This window comes from Diabrotica virgifera, chromosome 8 (assembly GCF_917563875.1).
Source record: "Diabrotica virgifera virgifera chromosome 8, PGI_DIABVI_V3a".
NCBI lineage: Eukaryota > Metazoa > Arthropoda > Insecta > Coleoptera > Chrysomelidae > Diabrotica > Diabrotica virgifera.
In genome coordinates, this window is record NC_065450.1 from 56,515,442 (window position 1) to 56,538,891 (window position 23,450).

Genomic DNA, 23,450 nt, shown 5'->3' on the forward strand with positions numbered 1-23,450 from the left:
AATAAACATCTTTAACACTTCTCTTTGCATTGGGTTTTACTCTATAAGAGTTGCTAATCGTCTATAATAAGCTTTGTCTCCAGCTTCATACATTTTTTTTACAATTTTCTAAGGAATCGCTCTTTGGTTTAAAAGTTGTCACAGTTCTTATTTTATCAGTCTTAAAATCAGACCATATTGAAATCGCAGGTATTTCGTAGTCTTTTTCTTTACTTAAAAAAATATAGTCCTCGATTATTTAGCGGACTTTAATTTGTTATTAATAAAAGAAAAGGTCCCTACGGGCCCCTCCGGGGCCCGGGCCCCTGGGCGCCCGCCCCAAGCGCCCAATGGATAAAACGGCACTGGTTTTTCAGTGATTTACGAAAAACCGCTTCAAAATATGCATTTTTTCACGAATAATTAAAATCTTTGATCTTTAATAATTTAAAAAGTATTGACTTATTTTAATAACTTTATATAACAAATGTTGCTTATAATTTGTCCTTTTATTGATTTGTGCAGTTATTTTTTATAAAATAATTTTCACCCCCGAGAAGGGGCGGTATCCACCCTCAGGGTAAAGGCGCAAGGTGGCACCATGTAACCTTCGTTTCTTGATTTATCCTCTAACCACTGAGCAATTTTCGTGAAAATCGATGAAGGTTCACCGAAATTGAAGGTAATCGTTGATTTTTACCTTCAGTGACTGCACTATACAAAATAAATTGCAATTTACTGATCTAAATGCGCGTAATTTGGGAGCTTATAAATTATTAAATGACATGTATTCGCCAAATAATTAGTTTAATCTATTTTAAATACAACTCTCTCTTAAGCCGGGAAGATGGGGTAGTTTTCTTGCGAAGGGGTTGTAGCTCAATAATCGAAATGCATGGGATTTAATTGTTTATTCTTAGAATATATAAGCTATAGGAATTATATCCGCAATACGATATATTTTAAGTTTTCTTAGCATTTTTCTCTTAAGTTAAATCAATTAAAGGGTTGTTTGAGGGTGAAAGGGAGGAGCTCAAAAATCGAAACTATATAATTTCAAGAGCTCATAAGTAGCTCGTAATTCTGCCGCAAAAATCGATTTATTATTCCTATTTTTAGTTAGTGGGGGGGGGGGGCTCAGCCCCCACTAAAATATTGAATTCCTGCTCAGTGGAACGAGCTGAAAATTTTTAATTTGCGGAATATGATAGTTCATAAATAACTCAAATCAGGGCTATTTGTTTTTAAATTTTTGCAAGTGGGGGGGGGGCAGCTCAACACGGGTGGTGACAATAATTTTATCACACGTTATTACTCGCGTATAATTTCTCCAATACCGTGGAAGTTCCAGAAATGTTTGGTTTGTTAATTAATTGTAGCCCAGTTTTAATTTATTATTGTTAGAAATAATATATTTTCTTTTAAAACCGATAACCATCTTTTACACTGTCAGTTTTTGGCTCACTTATGGTTTGTACAGTTTTTTCATTTGTTACATTGTTTCAATAGTAAGAACTAGGCGTATCCTGGTTTGTGTATAATTTGGACTATATAAGAGATAATTATGTTTTTCAGACTTTCGCTCCTTCAGAGTATAATAACTTCTTCTTCTTAAAGTGCCGTCTCCTCAATGGAGGTTGGCAACTACAATTGCAAACTCTTCTCTGTCTTCTTCTTCTTAACGTGCCCTATCAAGTCCCCTTGACGTTGGCGATTAACATGGCGAAACTGTCTCTGTCTCGAGCTATTCTAAATAGGTGTTCTGCTTTCTTTATTCCTGTCCACTCCCGGATATTCTTCAACCAAGAAGCCTGCTTTCTACCAATTCCTCTGCGTCCTTCGATTTTACCCATCATAATAAGTTGAAGAATATTATACCGCTCTCCCCTTACTACGTGTCCAAAATAGGCCATCTTTCTATATTTGATGTTATCAAGCAGCTCGCGAGTAGCATTTGCTCTCTTAAGGACTGCCACATTTGTCAGCATAGCCGTCCATGGTATTTTCAGAATACGTCTGTGCAGCCACATTTCAAAGGCCTCCAAACGGTTAATGGCGGATATTTTTAATGTCCATGCTTCGACACCATATAAGAGGACTGACCAAATGTAGCATTTAATCATGCGCTTTCGAAGTTGAAGTTGCAAGGTATCATTACAGAAGAATGACCTCATTTTTAAAAATGTCGTGCGGGCTATCTCGATTCTACATTTTATCTCTTTATCTGGATCTAGTTGTTCAGTAATATGGCAACCAAGATATTTAAAACTGGGTACTCTTTGAATTATATGACCATCAACATATAAACGTGAATCTTGATGGGCCAAACGGCTAAATACCATGTATTTTGTTTTTGAACAGTTTATATTTAGGCCAAACTCTCTTCCCACTGTGTCAATGGCATTTAAAAGGTGTTGTAATCCATTCATGTCATCACTTAAAATAACTGTATCGCTCCACTGTAACTTTCGCTCCACTCTGTATAATATATTATGTGTTTCCATTATTAATGTTTAATATTTAATAAAGTTTATAAGTTAATTAATTCCAATGTGACAAAAACAATAAGTAAAATTTTAATTATTAATTATAATTACAAACAATTTTAATTACTGACGTCAAAATACTAATAATTACAATTTTCACTCTAGGGTTTCTTGCGCGAATTCAAAAATACATTTCTTCCCTTAATTAGCCTGCTCAATAAAACAGTAACAAAAGGAAATAAATAAAATAAAACCAAATCTCTTCAATAGTAAATAAATGTAATACTTATAAAAAAATATTAAATAATTATACACCACAATCAATACAGCTTAGAAACATAAAATGTTACCCTGTTCTGACATATATGTGCAGTGCAAATTAAACAAATTATAACAAACAAAAGGGAAAAAAAAGTATTTCTATAATGATTATGTTGAAACTCTATAATTTTGATCTTGTCTATATTATGTCTTCGCCACAATTAACCTTAAATGTTCCAACTGTAAATACATGTCCTTCATTTTCTTTTTTTTTTTTATTAATGGCTTTGACAGAGCCAATTAGCCAGACTATTTGTGTTTTTTTGTATGGTATTACAATAACAATTTTAAGTTAATATCTAAGCCTACTTATTATCTAAATTTACAGAGTGTTATACTATATTAATGGATACATTTTTCAATTTTGTGTGATATTTTTACAATTTTATAATTTTATTATCTAAGCCTATTTAAAATTTAAATTTACAGGACGTTACATATTCGTAAAGACATTGTAACGTCTGCTTATTTTTTGGAAAAAGAATTTCGTTTAAATTGACAGGTAAAGGACAATTTAGATCAATTAACTTTTCATACATTACTTTAATATTTTGTCTGTACAGTCCACACTCCAATATGAGGTGCTGTAGATCTCCCATTCCACCACAGGCGCAATATGGGTTATCACTGATACCTATGCTGTGTTTGTATGCTGGGGTTAGTGCGTGATTTGACCTCATTCTGTTTATTGTTTTTATAAATAGCCTATTTGATTCTTGTTTAAACCATCTCTCATTGGGAATTAGTGGCTGGCAATTTCTAAAATTTATTCCCGTTGTACTTTGGTTATATACACGTTGCCAATTTTGTTTGCAATGGTTTTTACTGATATTATCTATATCGGTTACTGGTAGAAGTATGTTGCTTATGTTTTGTTTGGTTAAAGCTGCAGATTTAGCTAATTTGTCGACTTCTTCATTTCCTAATATTCCAGAATGTCCTTTCACCCAACAAATAATAATTGAACTGCCCGAGGAAGTAAAATCGTAATATAGACTCTTAATTTCTATCTCAATGTGGTTTAGATTTTTTGTCGATTGGATAGAAGTGAGTTTGTCCACAATACTTCTACAGTCGGTGAAAATGATATAATTGTCCATACCAACAGAGGCTATATATTTTAACGCAAGTAATAAAGCTGATAATTCGGCAGTATATATTGAAGCTTCATTAGGCAATCGGCATGATTCTTTGTATTTAGAATTCCAGTGATATATTGCACATCTACGATTTTATTTTGAATTTTGGAGCCGTCAGTAAAAATATATTGAAACATAGGCCACCTGTCTTTAATTATTTTGTTGATAATATTGCCTGGAAGGTTTGAATCCATGTAGTTTGTTTGTATTATCTTGGAAAAGAGAGTTTCAGGAGGTTTAGTGTAAATTAAAGGTATTTTATTTTTGTACATTTGGTTTTCATTCATTGTCAACTTCCTAAAGCTTTCAACGTATATGGGGGTTTCTTTAGTACACCAATATTTATGGCTTAAATCTAATATATTCAAGTTACGAATAGTCCTTAAGTAGCTGACGTTTTTTGAGGTAGCTCTAGCTACAAACTTATTTGTACAAAACTGTCTACGTAGAGTAAGTGGTGGTTCCTTAGCTTCAATCTCAATAATAGTAATAGGAGTAGATTTTAAGTAACCGAGACAGAGTCTTAAACATTTATTCCTTTGGATTTCAACTTCATTATGATATCCTGTTGACGCAGACCCATATAAATGACAACTATAGCCGAAAATTGGTCGAATCATTGAGCGATAGAATAGCAATGCAATATTCGGGTCAGCTCCCTAACCGGTTTTACAAAAAGCTCTAAGGATATTCATAGAATTTCCTGATTTCTTTATAATAGAATGAATTTGATCCTTCCATAACAATTTACGATCCAAATACGTCCCAAGATATTTAACACAATTTTTTATCGGAAATTCTATTCTACCTAATTTGAAGGTGCCTTGAGGAATTTGGCGTTTTTTGGAGAAAAAACAAATTTCAGTCTTTGTGGTTGATATGGATAAGCCTAGAGAATGGTAATCATTTTTTAATTCATTTTCAAAAAGGGAATTAAATTCGTGAAATGTTATGCAGTCGCGACCAGCCAATCGCTTGATGTTATTAATTCATCTTGTTTGGGGTCTGCTTCTACTTCTCTTACTTGCACTTGGTCGCCAATCGATAATTCGCTTCATCCAACAGTTGTCTTCCATCTTTCTATATATTCTGCCCAGTTCCATTTAAACATGGCAATCTTCTGGATCTCATTTTTTACTTTTGATCATCTTCTCTAATCTCCTCATTTGATTTGCGATCACTGAGCTTATGTTCAGCATTCTCCGTTCCATAGCCCTCTGAGTCACTTGAAGGTTGTGGACTACTCTGTTGTTAAAAGTACATGTTTCATTTACATACAAGGTGGTCCAGAATTATGTACATTAATTTCTAGAGCTCATAGTACGTCCAAAAATAAGGGTACTTCTTTATGTACACTTTTTTATAAAACTGAATAATAAGGGAGATACAACCCTTTAAAGGGGTGAATTGAAATTCCTATTTTTTCAAATATCTTCCAAACGGTTTTGAATACGGAGTTCATATTTTGGGAGTGATTATAAGACATTAGGATAATTAATTTCATGTCACCACCTACCACATCCTATATTAATACAGGGTAGTTTTGGAGGGTAAGTGGGGGTTATTGCCTCACATGTTTTTTAATTTTTACATATTTTAAAAAAATATTTTAAAAATTGTTTCCTTAGACTTTTCTACGCAAAAAAGGTGCTCTTGTAATATTTCGATAGATATCACCGTTTTCGATTTATTTAAACTCGAAAGTATACATGTATTTTATTGTAATCGTTACATTTCTTAATATTCATCAAGTATGCTTTGGAATTGACACTTGTGTTAGCAACAACACTTTAATCTCAAGTAGTCTATGAATTGTCAGTGACGTTTAATAACAATTAAATTATTTTATCTACACTTTTATTGTACTCGACAGTGAAATTTGTTTAACACGTCTCTTTTGCTATATTTTTAATTTGTTTGCCCGCAATATGGCACACTATTCAAATTCTGAGATGACAGACATACTTTTAGTATTAGGGGAATGTTCGGGAAATGCTGCTGCCGCTGTAAGACGCTACAGAGAAAAGTATCCGAACAGAAATATTCCCAATGCCAGGACTTTTGTAAGTACTGAACGACGACTGAGAGAAACCGGTTGTCTTCAAAGAAGGAATACAGATGCTGGTCGTCGTAGAGAAGCAAGAAATGTTCACGTTGAACAGCAAATATTGGATGCTGTAATAAATGACCCCACAATAAGTACACGCAGGTTAGGATTAAGAACGAATATTTCCCATCAAAGCGTTTTAAGAGTTCTGCATGAACAGCAATTACATCCTTACCACTATCGACAGGTGCAGGAATTGTTACCTGACGATATGCCACTTAAAGTTGATTTTTGTGAAGTATTGCAAAATAAAGTTCAAACTGCACCAAATTTTTTAAGCAACATTCTGTTTATAGACGAGGCCACATTTACAAGACAAGGTATGTTCAATTCTAGAAATATGCACTTCTGGGCTGAAGAAAATCCAAGGGCTACAATGGAAACTCACTTCCAACACACGTTCAAGATAAACGTTTGGGCAGCTACTTTAGGAAATAGTTTCATAGGATACCACATCTTTCCCGGAAATTTAAATGGTAACATGTATTACAATTTTCTAGACAATATTTTACATGATATTTTGGAAAATATTCCATTACAAATACGAAGAAACATGTTTTTCATGCATGATGGTGCTACACCACATTACACAAGAATTTGTAGAAGGTGGTTACATGAACATTTCCCTGATAGGTGGATAGGCCGGGGTGCGGATGCACCGATTCATTGGCCTGCTCGTAGTTGTGATCTTAATCCAATTACAGTATGGAGTTATTTGAAATCAAAAGTGTATAACACTCCAATTAATACAGTAAATGAGTTAAGAGACAAAATTGAACAAGTATTTACCGATTTACAAAACGATGCAGTAACATTAAATGGATTAATGCGTTCGCTAAATAAAAGAATTAGATTATGTATTCAACAAAATGGAGGACATTTTGAACAGTTGTTATGAAATATTATTTTCGCCATTAATTAAATGTTAAATATTAATTAAGTTTTCCATTAATTTGTAATATTATTGCTAACACAAGTGTCAATTCCAAAGCATACTTGATGAATATTAAGAAATGTAACGATTACAATAAAATACATGTATACCTTCGAGTTTAAATAAATCGAAAACGGTGATATCTATCGAAATATTACAAGAGCATCTTTTTTGCGTATAAAAGTCTAAGGAAACAATTTTTAAAATATTTTTTTAAAATATGTAAAAATTAAAAAAACATGTGAGGCAATAACCCCCACTTACCCTCCAAAACTACCCTGTATTAATATAGGATGTGGTAGGTGGTGACATGAAATTAATTATCCTAATGTCTTATAATCACTCCCAAAATATGAACTCCGTATTCAAAACCGTTTGGAAGATATTTGAAAAAATAAGAATTTCAATTCACCCCTTTAAAGGGTTGTATCTCCCTTATTATTCAGTTTTATAAAAAAGTGTACATAAAGAAGTACCCTTATTTTTGGACGTACTATGAGCTCTAGAAATTAATGTATATAATTCTGGACCACCTTGTATATAAGAACCTGCAATATACTCTAATCCAGTGTCAGTAAGTTGGTCGAGAACACTTCGTCGACGGAAAATTAGTCGACAACATTTGGTCGACAAACAGTTGGTCGAATGCACAATTCATCGAATGTACCGGGTGTCCCAATAAGAATGGCTCTCGGCTATATCTCAGGAACCGTTTATAGTAGAGCTTTGAAATAAAAAAATTTATAACAAAAGTTGCCTCAGGAAAAGCCTGGAAATTATTTTCATTATTGTGGGACCACCGCTAGAGGGCGTAATTGAATATCAAAAATTAAAAAATCTAAATTTTACAAAATTTTCCTAATGAAGGGGCACTGGAAATCCGATCGTCGTATTCTTCATAAAATTCTACGCATACTTGATTTGACAAATTTAGGTCTACCTTTGGAAATAAGAGGTAGGGGTGAGTGGGAACCTTGTTATGAAAAACTGGCTGTGAGTCCGGTTCTGCTTAATCAAATTTTTCAAACTTGGTCTTGTTGAAGATAGATATTTTTCATCAATGTAAAAGTTATGATTTCGAATCAACTTACTGAGTAATATGCCAGCTAGAAGGCGTTATTTAATTTTTTTCAGAAATCTAGTGTTCTTTGGAAAATATTAAATACAAACATGCATTTTTAATACCATATTACAAAATTAGACAAAATTGACAACAGAATAGCGAAAACCGCATGTTAATACCTTTTTTATATCTCGAGATATCTTACAAAACGTGTAAATTTTAAAACATAACTGTTACTGTCACCGGTAAACGAAATAATTCATTAAAAGTAGTGTGCTATGGAAACAACAAAGAAACATTTTCCAGCTCTCAACGTATATTAGGTCTTTTCAACGCTTCTCATTTGTTTCGAGCCTCGTTCATATCTCGTATATTAATATTATACACGGATTGTACGGCATATGACAGAGGCTCGAAACAAATGAGAAGCGTTGAAAAGCCCTATTACAAAGAAATAAAAACAACTATTTAGTGAGGACATAAACATTCAAATTTTTACCCATCATTTTCGTTGCAAACATTTACTCTTTCAAGAGTAGATTGAACAGCAGTCTCAATTTCTGCTCTCGATATGCTTTGAATGGCGTTTAGTATTCTCTGGATAATGTATTCTAGAGTAGTGTATGATGGGCAACAATTTGAATATTTAGGTCGTCACTAAGTAGTTCTTTTTGTTCTGTGTTATATTTAATTTTAATAGTATTGCTTCTCTTTATATTGTTGTTTTAATTAATTATATTTTTATACGTTGACATCTGGAAAATGTTATTTTGTTTTTTTCCACAGCACACTACTTTTCATTAACTTAGTTTACCGGTGATAGTAACAGTTATGTATAAAATTTACACGTTTCTCGAGATATCTTGAGATAGAAAAAAGGTATCGACATGCGGTTTTCGCTATTCTATTGCTAATTTAATCTAATTTTATAAAGTATGATTAAAAATGCATACTTGTATTTAATATTTTCCAAAGAAAACTAGATTTCTGAAAAAAATTAAATAACGCCTCCCAGCTGGCTTATTACTTATTAGGATGGTTCAAAATTATCACGCTTACATTTAAGAAAAAGATCTGTCTTCAACAAGACCCAGTTTTCAAAATTTGATTTAGCAGAACCGGACTTACAGCCATTTTTTCATAACAAGGTTCCCACTCACCCCCACCTCTTATTTGCAAAGGTAGAGTTAAACTTGTTAAATCAAATATGCGCAGAATTTGATGAAGAATACAATAATCGTATTTCCAGTGCCCCTTTATTAGGAAAATTTTGTAAAATTTAGATTTTTTTATTTTTGATATTCAATTACGCCCTCTAGCGGTGGACCCACAATTATGAAAATAGTTTCCAGGCTTTTCCTGAGGCAACTTTTGTTATAAAATTTTTTATTTCAAAGCTCTAATATAAACGGTTCCTGAGATATGGCCGAGAGCCATTCTTATTGGGACACTTGGTACAATTCGTCGACGAACATTTGATCGAATGAATTTTTCGTCGACAAAGACTCAAAGGGAAAAATACATGGTGGAAACACGCCAATATCAGTGGCGGATCGTGGCTTTAGGGACAGAGTCGGCAAGGTTTTGTCTCCTCAGATAGGTATGCCATCTAATTAAAAGGCTTCAATTTCATATGAGACTTCTGGTTTTTGTTTTTTTTTTAATTTTTTTTTGTTTTTTTTTTGTTTTTTCCTATAAATTTAGAACCTAAACCTGTTTATAAATTAAGTATATTTAGTCTAAGTTGTTTCGAAGTAACAAAATGGGTTATAACGTCATTGTAAAATTTATTATTGCTTTGGAGAGATTTTAAAAGTTTTTTCTATTGACATTTGAAATTTGAGGTAAGTTTGACATTCTCTCTTGTTTCATGGTGTTTCGACAATAGGTTTTGACTCTTTTGAGACAAGAGAAATCCCGTTCATTTGAGGCAGAATTTGCCCACATTTGAGCAGAATAATTTATTAATTTAGGGAACAGTTTGTTGCACCTAATGAATTGCAGTATATAAAATTATACATACTTTGTAACTTATCCCACCTTCCGAAAATATTTGGATCAGCATATAAACCTGTTAATCCATTTTCTTATTTTATTTGATTAAATAATGATGGATAATTTTTAATGAACTTGTCTAATAGATATTTTGAAAATTTTTTGGCGTAACTTTTAAATTTTAAATCGTCAAAGAGGTTAATGACTTATAACTGAGTAAATAATAGTTTTGCCTGGTGAAATAGTTTTAGCTTTTGCCTGGAGACCATACAATTCACCGGACATCAAGGCAGCGCCGTCATAAATTTGCATTACTAATTTATTTTTGATATCAAAAAATTTTAATATGTCCTTTAAAAAACCAAAAATATATTCTGTCTTATGGCTTCTACTCACGTCTGAAAACCTAAAAACCTCTCATAAAAATATTAGACGTAACGCGTATCGAAGAACAATAATTGATACTTGTGAATGACATGTTACCTCTATCAGTAGTTTCGTCTACTTCTACCGAAAAGCATCAAAATGTAACTACTAATAGATTCTTTCATTCTGTGCTGTTTTAGGTACGCCGCTAAATGTCTTCTAGTCAGAAAGTAAATTAGAAAATTTGTTAAACAATTTTATTTGTTCTTTATAATTAACTTGATGTAACGAAACCTCCGAATCATCCTGTCCCCTAAATGGTAATTCCTAACAACTTAAAAAAATTTCAATATCAATAATTAAAAAACTACCTACTTACCTATTTCATAAATTTATCCCGGGCGCGCTTAGGTACGTGCCTTGCTACCGTTTGCAGATCACCGCTCGTCAGATTGGTTTCTGCCGTACTTGCCATTCAAATAAATACGGGAAATGTATAATTGGTGGCCTATCAGCTAATATTCCATACCTTATTATTACAAGCAAATCTCCAATCTGGGGACAGCTTGCCGAAAACACACAATCGCAATCGGGTGCATGGCTATTAGACCAGGAAGGATCTGTTTTTAGGTGGATGTGAGAAGTGGCATTCGGATTTTTGCGGATAAATTTAGGTGATAACTTCGTTAATAATAATTGACTTATGCTCCTTCTCAAATATGCCCGGAACATTAATAAAAAATAATAAAATATTTAAAAATTTCAAAAAATTTCGTTTTTTTTTCTACTTTCTTTGCTTATAACTTTAAAACGATTCATCTTAGAACAAAGTCGTATAGGAATAAAACAAAGATAATTAAATTTTCTATCAAACAGGATTGGTTAAAAATGTCTTAATTTAACACCCTTGCTGCAAAATGGTAATAAATATAAAATAAGGGGGCAAAACAAGCTAATTCGCTTAGAAAATTTTTGTAATGTGCTAAAACCGTCCACCAAATTTTACTAGATTTTGCATAATAATTTTGCAATCTAAACTTTTTTTAAAAAATTAAAATTTTTTAAAATCTTGTACAACAAAAACTAAAACATACAAAGATTTGTCAATTTTTTAACATATAAAAAAGCACTCCACCTATCTAATGCACTTTACAGAATTGAAATCGGATTATTTAAGCAGCCTCAGCAATGTTTTAAAGTTATAAACAATTTTTTGGCTTATAAACAAATTAGTGCTGTCTCCGGTGGTGCCACGGGCTCCTTTATTTAGATGGACGTACCCAAGTTTTTTTTATGTATTTTGACCCGTAGAACACGAATTGATAAGATTGTTATAAACAAAGAACTTGAGGAATTACATAACTTCGATTTTTCGCAAAGTAAAACATTTTTTTGTATTTCTTGGGTAATTCTAAGCAAAAAATGTTCTTCCAAGTTTTTTCGTAGGATGCATAGTTTTCGAGATAAACGCGGTGGAACATTAAAAAAATCGAAAAATTGCAATTTTTGAACGAGAATAACTTTTGATTAAAAAATAAAATAGCAATTCTGCTGACAGCATTTAAAAGTTTAAGTCAAATTATACTGGTTTTAATTGTTTGCCATTGCTAAAAATTAATTTTTTTATTATTAGACAAAGCTATTTGTTTATAAGCCAAAACATTGTTTATAATTTTAAAACATTGCTGAGGCCCCTTAAATAATCCGATTTTAATTCGGTAAAGCGTATTAGATAGGTAGAGCACTTCTTTATATGTAAAAAAATTAGCCAACTTCTAAATTGTCGACTTTTTGTTCAGAAAGATTTTAAAAAATTTGAACTTTTTAAAAACATTTATATTGCAAATTTATTATGCAAAATCTAGTAGTCAAAGTCGATTTTAATGAAATTTAGTAGACCATTTAAGTAAGTTATAAGAACTTTCTAAGCGAATTACCAAGGTTCTAAGTGCCAACAACGTGGTTAAGAAACTTTGAATAACAACAGGCGCACAGTGGTCCTTTCTGACGATCTATGGTTGCAAAAGTATTACACCACAATTAGTCGGAGAGATAGAAGCGGATTTTGTGCGTAATAAGTAATATGGAAAAACTATACGGGAATATGTTGAATTAGTTGTGTACATGACTTTCCCCAACGGCCGAAAACCAGAGTGGGGGACGAGGGTAGTTATAAGGGGTCAAAGTCGCGGTTTTTATTATATTTTTTGTGACGCTCATGATCGAGATAGTGCACCAAAATTTGGGAATAAGTAGGACATGACGTAACTAAGTAAAATCTCCAGGGGTGGAACACTGCGTGGCCGACAAAGGGATGGGGGTAGGGGTGAGTATAAAAAATATAAAGGGTTTTTTTGCGACGTTCGTGACTGAGATAGTGCACCAAAATTTGGTAATAAGTAGACCATGACATAACTAAGTAAAATCCCCACGGCCGGAAACCAGAGTGGGGGACGAGGGTAGTTATAAGGGGTCAAAGTCGCGGTTTTTATTATTTTTTTGTGACGCTCATGATCGAGAAAGTGCACCAAAATATGGTAATAAGTAGGTCATCACGTAAGTAAGTACAATCTCCAGGGGCAGAACGTTGTGTGCCGACAAAGGGGTGGGGGCAGGGGTGAATATAAAAATTATAAGGGATTTTGACGTTCGTGATCGAGATAGTGAACCAAAATTTGGGAGTAAGTAGATCATGACGTAACTAAGCAAAATCTCCAAGGGCGGAAACCAGAGTTGGGGATGAGGGTAGTTTTAAGGGGTCAAAATCACAGTTTGTATTATTTTTTTTGTGACGCTTCACAACATTTGCCCGCCACGCAGGCAAATTTTGGTGCACTATCTCCATCATGAGTGTCACAAAAAAAAAATAATAAAAACCGCGATTTTGCCCCTTATAACTACCCTCGTCCCCCACTCTGGTTTCACGCCGTTGAGGAAAGTCATGTACACAACTAATTCAATATATCCCCGTACAGTTTTTTCATATTACTTATCACGCACAAAATCCGCTCCCAGCTCTTAGACTAAATATAAGGGACTGAAAATTCGTAGACAGATAAAACATTGTTGTATATGTAAAATACAAGAACCTAAAAAGATTTAAAAAATATAGAAAGAGCACGTTCGAGCACACAAGAGTAACTTTTTCTGAGAGATAAATAAATAAAGTAACAATAAAAAAATAGTTTAGCAACATTCCCGAACAATCCCAAAAGTTCTACTCTATTAAAATCTTTACAAATTCTTATTTTAGTGCTAATATATTATCATCTTTACAATCAAATATTTTTTTTATCAACAATAAGGTACAACCGTTGACTGATAAATATACTGGTATTTATTTATCAATCAACGTATCAATCTCCGTATTTATCAATCAACGGTACAACTATTGTTTTATAATATTGTAAATATACCTGTTCGCTTGACTTCCATTTCAAAAAAACATTAAAATAACAGTTCTAGGTACACACTGATTCACTTTGAAAGGGCGCGGGCGCTGGCAAATTGCCTGAAACTACTGAGCGTTAAGCATCGTTTAAACACAACGATAAGTCACAGCAACTAGTTGTGATGACAAGTTGAAACGCTGTTTAGACGCTGCGATTCAATGCGATACCACCTTCAACCCAACTCCAACTTTGATAAGTTGTGCGATGCACCGTTTACACACAATGATAAGTTGCAACAACTCGATTGACCTTGATAAGTTGTTTGATTTATCGCTGTGTTTAAACGACCCTTAAGTTCGGTAAAGAAGTACAACTTTCGGTTTCAATTGTTCTCTTCGAGGTGGGAGTTGAGTTCTAAGAACGATTTATTTTGTTTACCTGGTTACCTAGGTATTCAATGAATGTCATTATAACCGATTATTTGAAGATGAATTTTATACCTTTTGCAACCATAGATTATAAAAAAAGACCACCGAGAGGCGTATTTTGCCCCCTTATTTTGTATTTATTGCTATATTGCAGAAAAGGTAATACCTTAAGGCATTTTTGACCAGTTGTATATCATACAAAATTCAATTATCTTTATTTTATTTCTCTACGACTTTGTTCCAAAACAACGAACCGTTTTAAAGTTATAAGCAAAGAAAGCAGAAAAAATCGATGTTTTTCGAAATTTTTAAAATTTTTTTTTTTTATTAATGTTCCGGGCATATTTGAGAAGTAGCATAAGTAAATTATTATTACTGAAGGTGTCACCTAACTTTATCTGCAAAAATCCGAATGCCACCTCTCATATCCAAAAATACACGTTTTTTGACAGATTAGTCCTAGTCTATAATATAGGATCATTTTTGAAAAGTCTCTTACGCACAGCGCGCAGGGATCACTTAACGTATGGGATCGATCGAATTCTTTCAAAAACAATGAATAAAATTTAGTCTGTATTATCTCACAAATATTCTTTTTTTTCACAGAAACGAATATCATCAACTCTGATTAAATTAAATATTTAAAAAAATCTATAATGTGTCCATAAATGTGTGGGTCGGCACTGCCGACCCTGACCACCCGCCACTGGCCAATATATAAATTTAATTTCTTTGTACCGTATCAAAAAATATTTTATAGATTTCCAGTCATAAGCCTTGGATAAAGTGTGAAGGGAAGTTTATTCTCACGATTTCTTTACTTTTTTTTTATTGATATTGACTGATTATTGCAGTCGAAAACATTGTACGGAAATGCCTCGATTCCGTAACAATTTATTTACTTCAGCATCTCGCATATTTCGTCTTGTTCGCAAGGGCCTCCAAATTTGACTTGTCCGGAAATGCTCCGTTCGCAAGTACGCCGACACCAAAAAGAAGAACGGTACAACATCGCTAATTAAAATATCGGTTTATATTTGCTGTCTACTTTCCCACCACAGCCAATTTTTTCATTAAATTTAAAAATAATTAAGATTTAGAAAAAAATTTAACAAAACTAAAAAAAAACAGATATGTATAATACAATATTCCAGTTAACAAAATAAAAACCAATATTCCGTCGTTTGTCACCCCTAATCCCTTTATCCTAAAGATAAATAACAGTTTGTCGACGAAAAATCCATTTGCACAAATATTCGTCGACGAATTGTACATTCGATGAATTGTGCATTCGACCAACTGTTTGTCGAGCAAATGTTGACGACTAATTTTCCGCCGACGAAGTGTTCTCGACCAATTTTCCTAGACCCCTACTAATCGAATGTTTTTGCCTTTAAAGTATTTGGAAAATTTGATTTAAAAAGTGTTTGTAATAGACCAAATGCTGCTCATGCTAAAAAACATCTATTTATCAGCCTTTAGGTTAAGACTTGACATTTCGATTCTTTGTCTATTTTTAATCCTATTTATTTTACTAGCGTAATATCATTGGCAAATCTCAGATGGTTTACGTTTTCGCTGTCTATCGTCATTCCTTTATTTGCCCATCCCAAAGTTCGAAACATAAATTCTAGATTCTAGAGCGAAAGTAAATAGTTTGGGTGAGATATAATTTTTTTCATCTGTTCTGTTTTTCCTTCTGTTACTTAAGTACCTAATAAAAATAATTTATTTTAGGGGATACCAGGGCTAATCAAATGATTACGTTGGTGGCACTGCATACAATCTTCATGAGAGAACATAACCGAATTGCTGAGATGCTCTCGCACGTGAATCCTCATTGGGATGACGAAGAGATCTTTTTAGAAGCCCGCCAAATAGTAATTGCCGAGCTACAAGTTATTACATACAAAGAGTTCTTACCCATCATACTAGGTAATATTCTATTTCTTTTATTTAATTCAAAAATGAATAACCATTTTCATTTTCGTTGCAAAACGAAAATACAGCCGCACCATATTCTAGTCTAATCAGAGAGTGCAGCAAGCACCTCTACCGGTTTCGAAACTTATTAATCTCTCATCAAGAGGTACATATGCTGCTCTCTCTGATCCAACCAAAACAAACCCCGGCGTGCAGTCACGGATTGCAACGAACGAAATGGCATAGATGCCCTAGCCGCAACTGCTATCAAAAGACTAAGTTTTCAATCCAATGGCATATAAAACAACATAATGTTATTCTACATCCCACCAGACTAAAAACAATGGGAACCTTCTCTGGTTACCCCTCAGGGCTTCTACAATTTGCAAGCCATTAAGGATGCTGAGACTAAGGAAGATGAGGGAATTTTACAATTTATAATTCACGTCCCATCTGCTCAGCGCGGTAAAGGTCCAACGAGAATGGTTTCCTTCGTACTCCAATCAGACTAAAAATGTAAATCAAAAATGAATATTCATTTTCAATTTCGTTGCAAAACGAAAATGCAGCCGCACCATATTCTGGTCCAATCAGAGAGTGCAGCAAGCACCTCTACCACACTAAATGACACTAAATTTTCTCTTATTTTTTCACCCCTGTAACTTATTAAAATAAACATCATAGACGTTTTCAGGGACTTTCGAGATTAACGGACTAAGAGAAAATTGAGTGTGATTTTTAATTTCAAATATCTCATTCAAAAGAAACTTTTTATCCATTCTGAGGGACTTTCGGCCCTCGGTAATAACGTAATCTTTCATTCTGCGTTTAAATTTTTCAAAAATACTTATTAGTTTTCTCAGGATTTGAAAAAAATTAATCCCATTTAAATAGTATTGAAGCCGAAAGTTCGTACCCATCTCCTTAATATGAATCAAATATCACAAATATACTAGGAAAAACATTTTTATTTTTCCTATATTTATATTTTATATTGAGGTTTTGGAGTACGTAGTCACGAAACTGAAATTTAGAAAACTTTTATTTCCTTTAAACATATTTTAGTTAAACACATTTTGGAAGGCTGAACTTTTATATTTATTAACTTTGCAAACAAACAAAACGAGTGTTATCTAAACGAGTAAAACATATTTCAAAATATTGTATCTCGCAGGTGAGCTTTGGTTTTACTTTAAATTTATTGTAAATGTGATATACTCCAGGGAAATAAGGCAAAAATATACCATGTTCGGGACACTTGAGCAGCCTGGTTGCAAATGGGTTTTTTGGGTACTATATACCTAATACATTATACATACAAAAATGCCCGTCACAGTTCGGACGAGAAATTTAGTTATTAACAAATAACTGTCAAAAATGGCAGTTTTTTCGTTTAAATCGCTACGAGTAAAAATAGGGTAATTAAATATCTTATTTATACTGTTATTCTCGTAGTAGATGAGCCAAGGTTTAAAATAGCAGTTTTTGAAATTCGGTTCGATCATTTGTTGCTTCAGAAATTGCAAAATAAAACTAAAATTTCTAAAATAAAAAAATTGCTATAACTTTTGTGAAAATGACCTTAAGACTTTCATGCTGCACGAAAAGTTGAAACAAACAGTATGTATATGTAATGCACAAAAATTTTTAAGACGATTCGTCAATTAGTTTAAATTTTATTCAATTTGTTTATTTCAATGAACTTTTTTTTCGAAATAATATTGTTCAGAAAATAGTAATGTAATAGCAATTCTGTGAAAACCACATGAAAGAAGAAAAGTTATGATTTCAAAGCATTTAAAAAAAATCATTAAAAAGTCATTTTTATCATTCCGAAAACATTTTACTAAAGTAGGGTCATTTTTAGTTCATAAACAATTTGAATAACTTTGTTAATATTGACTGTAGATTAAAACTACTTTGATATTTGAAAAGCTGGTATTTTTATACGAATTTTCAGAAACATTTTTTGCCTAGGTTAATTACAGTCAAAGTTAGCCATTCTTTTAATTTAATTGACAGCTACTTTGTTTATAACAATTAAGCAACCCAACTAGCGCCATTTCAAAGTTGAAGGTACCTATATAGTTTATGTGTAAAAGTTTGAGTAAATTTTAAACTTCAACAGAGTTTTTAATAAAGCTTTAAAAATAACGTTCTAACGAAATCGATTTGTGGTCGGTGGAAATGAATTATTAAAATCCGTGCACTCAAAAAATGAAACTGATTCTTCAAACATATGCTGCGATTAATATCTCCAGAGTTTTTTGATGAATTTTGATCATAATTTTTTTAAATTGTATGTACTCGTAGTCTTGTAGAGTACGTTATGTACCTACCATTTCAAAATGTTAGGGGGAGTTCCCCTTATCACTCAGGGATATGAAAAATAGATTACGACCGATTCTAAGACCTACCGAATATACATATATAATTTCATAAAAATCGGTCAAGCGGTCTCGGATGAGTATGACAACTAACACTGTGACAGGAGAATTTTATAGATGTAAATATATAGATTCTGATGGGTATTAACAAATAGGGGTTGGTGATGGAAAAGTGTAAATTAGGGGTTGTATGTATTTTTTAATCCTACATCATATAAAATTAAGATAGACAATTTTGTCAAAAAAAAATGTCAGGGGGGCAACCCCCCTTATAACTTATGGGTATGAAAAATAGATTAAAACTTATTCTCAGTCCCATAGGATACACTTGTAAAATTTCATAAAAATCGGCCAAGCCGTTTCGGAGTAGTATGGTAACTAACACTGTTACAGGAGAATTTTATGTATATTGAAGTAATTGTGAATTAAATAATAAAAGTGGCTAACTTTGACCGTAATTAACATAGGCGAAAATTTTTTTTTTAATTTATGTACAAATACCAGCTTTTGAAATTCCAAGGTTTTACTCTACAGTCAATATCACCAAAGCTATTCAAATTGTTTTCAAGCCAAAAATGACTCTACTTTAGTAAAATATTTTAGTAGTGACAAAAATTACCTTTTAATGATTTTCTTCAATAATTTGAAAACAAGACTATTGTTATTTCATGTGGTTTTAACAGAATTTCTATATAATTAATATTTTCTGAACAATAACATTACAAAAGAAGCTCTTTGGGATAAACAAATTGAATAAAATTTAAACTAATTGACGAATCGTCTTATCATTTTTTGTGCAGTATATGGACTCTTTGACTCAACTTTTTGTGTAATATAAAAGTCGTAAGATCACTTTCGCGAAAGTTATAGCAAATTTTTTATTTTCGAAATTTAAGTTTTATTTTGCAATTTTCGAAGCAACAAATGATCTGACCAAAATAAAAAACTGCCGTTTTAAACACTGGCTCATCTACTTCAAGAAGAATACTATAAATAAAATATTTAATTATCCTATTTTTACCTGTAGCGATTTAAACGAAAAAACTGCCATTTTTGACCCTTATTTGTTAATAACTAAAATTCTCGTCCGAACTGTGACGGGCATTTTTGTATAGTACCCAAAAAACCCATTTGCAACCTGGCTGCTCAAGTGTCCCGACAAAAGCCTTATTTCCCTGGAGTAATAGAATTAAAACTATATGTGAAATTTTTCTTTATCTTTGCAGTTATATAAGTTCTGTTAAATAAAATATGACAGTTTGAAAAAACAGTTTGAAAAATTCTGTTTTTATCATGTTTACATATTTATTTCTTCCAACTTTAAAACTATAATTGAATTTGGTAAGGACAAATAAAGTGTAATTTACACATCTATATATTTTTTAACGAATCGAATTATATATTTATACAAAATTATTTAAATTTACAAAAGTTTTCATTTTTGTGAGGTAAATATTCAAATATTGAATTGACCCCCTCACAGTCCCGACATGAACCCCTTTGACTACGTATAGAATATTTTCGGTAGACAATTAAGACTTCGTCATCCCCTTATCGTTTCCCTGCAAGATATAGAAACTATGACTGTTCTGTTGATATCTTAAACTCCATATACCAAAATCAAATAGCTCGCTTAATATCCAGCATGTCTAATGGGTCTCTCTGTTTTTAAATTTTTGTTACCTGTTGTTATTTTCTATTGTGAATTTAGTATTGTTCCAGTTAAAACACACAAGGATAAAAATCCGCTACACGCCGTAAAAATGAATGGCGCATACTAGTCCTGTCGCCAGGGGGGGGGGGGGAGGTACAACTGCCTCCTTAATTCAGATGGACTTACCCAAGTTTTTTATGTATTTTGACCCGTAGAACACGAATTATTTGGGTAACAGTTGATCCGGATGTCGATAAGTTTGTTATAAACAAAGAACTTGAGGAATCACATAACAGCGATTTTTTGCAAAACAAAACATTTTTTTTTGTATTTTTGGGTCATTCTAACCAAAAAATGTTTTTTCGTAGGATGCATAGTTTTCGACATAAACGCGGTTGAACTTTCAAAAAATCGAAAAAGTGCAATTTTTGAACCCGAATAACTTTTTATTTTATTAAAAAATAAAATAGCAATTCCGCTTACTGCATTTGAAAGTTCAAGTAAAATTCTATCGGTTTTGATTACTTGCATTGCTAAAAATTAAGTTTTGATTTGTTAAACAAAGCCATAAACACATATTGTTTCCCGTGCCAAATGCATGCGTTTTAATGTACGTAATCTACGTAGAAATTGTATGTCTGCGCGCCTACTCGTTCGATTTCAAATGAGAAATGCATTGAAAACATCATTCAATCAGTATGTGTTTATAGCTTTGTTTAACAATAAAAAAATTAATTTTTAGCAATAAAAGTAATCAAAACCTATAGAATTTGACTTGAACTTTCAAATGCGGTAAGCAGAATTGCTATTTTATTTTTCAATCAAAAGTTATTCGGGTTCAAAAATTGCAATTTTTCGATTTTTTGAAAGTTCAACCGCATTTATGTCGAAAACTATGCATCATACGAAAAAACTTTTAAAAACATTTTTTGTTTAGAATGACCCAAAAAATACAAAAAAATGTTTTGTTTTGCAAAAAATCGCTGTTATGTGATTCCTCAAGTTCTTTGTTTATAACAATCTTATTGACATCCGGATCGACTCTTACCCAAAAAATTCGTGTTCTACGGGTCAAAATACATAAAAAAAAACTTGGGTAAGTCCATCTGAATTAAGGAGGCCGTTGTACCCCCACTGGCGACAGGACTATACATTATTCCAGCTACAAAAGATCTGATATGAATATTACGTGGCGCGAAAGTGTATTTTCATTTTGATACAAAACAAAATTCTAGTTTTATTTTAACAGATTTTTATTTGCTAAATTTGAAGTAAACGCGCCACAAACGAGTAAATTTGATACAGTTTGAATTCTGAAACTCTTTTGTGGCGCGTTTACTTTAAATTTAGCAAAGATTATGGAAAAATCGACGTAATATTCATATCAGATCTTTTGTAGCTGGAATAATGTATGCGCCACTCAGGTTTACGGCGTTTAGCGGTTTTTTATTCTTGTATCAGGAATTTTTCAAAGTTATTTATAAATTAAATGTATGAAGTTGAATGCAATGTTTCTCGATTACACGTTAAGCTTTATAAATTGTTGACTTTGTCGCATTATCTCCATTGTTCGTTGCCAGAGCAAATTTAGCATCGTAACCACTACAACTACATAAACTATTTCGGGAATAATCGTGAATTGGATTATACTTTTGTAGCTTAATAACTTCTAAACGGCTTATCCGATTTTTATCACTAAACATGAGTTTGAACCGTATTGACAAGTAGTATCTGATGCATCTAAGGTCAAGTATAATAACTGAAGCTATTACAGGAATTATTGAGCTTGAAAAACCGTTTTTTCCATAGGAAATAGATTTGATCATATTTATGAAGCCTATAACATAAAAATTCGAATTTTCCCGGATATGAGGTATACACTGTTAGATTCGTCTGGAGTCCTTCTACAAACGCTCAGTTAATGGCGCAATTCGTAGGTTGAAATTTTGAGTAAAACCAAAATTTTCCAAGTTTAGTTTTCCAGTTTTTCGGCTATACTGGGCCGTGTGTATGTCTGATCCTGACGGCTTAAATAACATTTGAAAGCTTATCTCAACACTATTGATTTGATGTATTTGCGGTTCTCCTGTGTCTTCTTGAACGTAAGATATACACCGCCAAAAAATATGCCGTTTTGTACCTTCCAAGTCCTATAGTTGGCTTATGGGTGGTAAAAAGTCACAAACTGCACCGGTTCTGAATCGATCCTGACTCCCTCTTCAAACAGAGAAAAAACAATTCAGATCGGTTTAACTTTTCCACACACATACATACATATCCACAAACATTTTCCTTTTTTAAATAAATATTGAGTCATATTTCTGAGCTCTGTAACTTTTGAATGGTATAACCTATTTTCAAAATTAGACATGCATTGAAAAAGTAATGATCAGTACTATTAGAAGACGCAAAGGTCGTACTTAAATTTTAGAAGTTTTTGGGAGTTTTGGGGACAAGAACGAAAAACTGACCCTAAATAGGAAGAACCGTAAAATCCATACCCTTGGACCAAAATGGATGGTTGACATATGAATGGGTGAGTCCTTTCCTGAACTTTAAGATAGGAGTTAGCCCAATTTTCAATTCAGTCAGATTTAGGAAATCGAAAATTTCGTGTATATATAGTGTCCCGTGTAGGGGGGTGTGGGTGTGCGCCACTGGCGAGAACTGCCGTTCTCTGGTAATGTTGAAGTATAAAACCGTCTATTTTATTATTTTTAAGGATTCTTATTATATTTAAAAGGACTACAATAAAGGATTGTGCCGTTCCCGTTCCGTCAGCCAGGTCTTCTATTTTTTACTATATTCCCAGTCTCCATCTGCCAATTTTTCTTTGATATGCCTTCGTCGACTTCACTTTTCCATGATCTGCTCGGTCGCCCTCTCCTGCTTGTTCCTTTTAAGCCCCATTCTGCAACCTTGTTTATCCATATATTTTCTGCTCTGCCTACGTGGGTGTAGACCGATTTGGTCTTCTGTCATCTATATACTGCAGGGCATCTTTCTCCACTTTCATTCTTCTCCTTATCTCTTCATTTCATATTCTGTCTCTTCTGGTCAGACCACATCATGTATTCTCTGCTCTGCGTACGTGGCCGTACCAATTTAGTCTTCTGTGATCTATATACTGCAGGGCATCTTTTTCCACTTTCATTCTTCCCCTTATCTCTTCATTTGGTATTGTCTCTTCTGGTCAGACCACATCATGTATTCTCTGCTCTGCGTACGTGGCCGTATCAATTTAGTTTTCTTTCATCTTATACTGCAGGGAATCTT

At 32.9% G+C, this 23,450-nt stretch overlaps 1 protein-coding gene across 1 annotated transcript in view; it reads left to right on the forward strand.

Annotated features, from left to right (window-relative positions):
• LOC114339255 (chorion peroxidase-like) overlaps nucleotides 1–23,450 on the forward strand; it is a 141,739-nt gene that overhangs the window by 58,021 nt on the left and 60,268 nt on the right. The window contains exon 8 of the mRNA XM_050658630.1: nucleotides 15,948–16,145. Coding sequence (XP_050514587.1) covers nucleotides 15,948–16,145 — 198 coding nt within the window. The remainder of the gene's footprint in view (nucleotides 1–15,947; nucleotides 16,146–23,450) is intronic.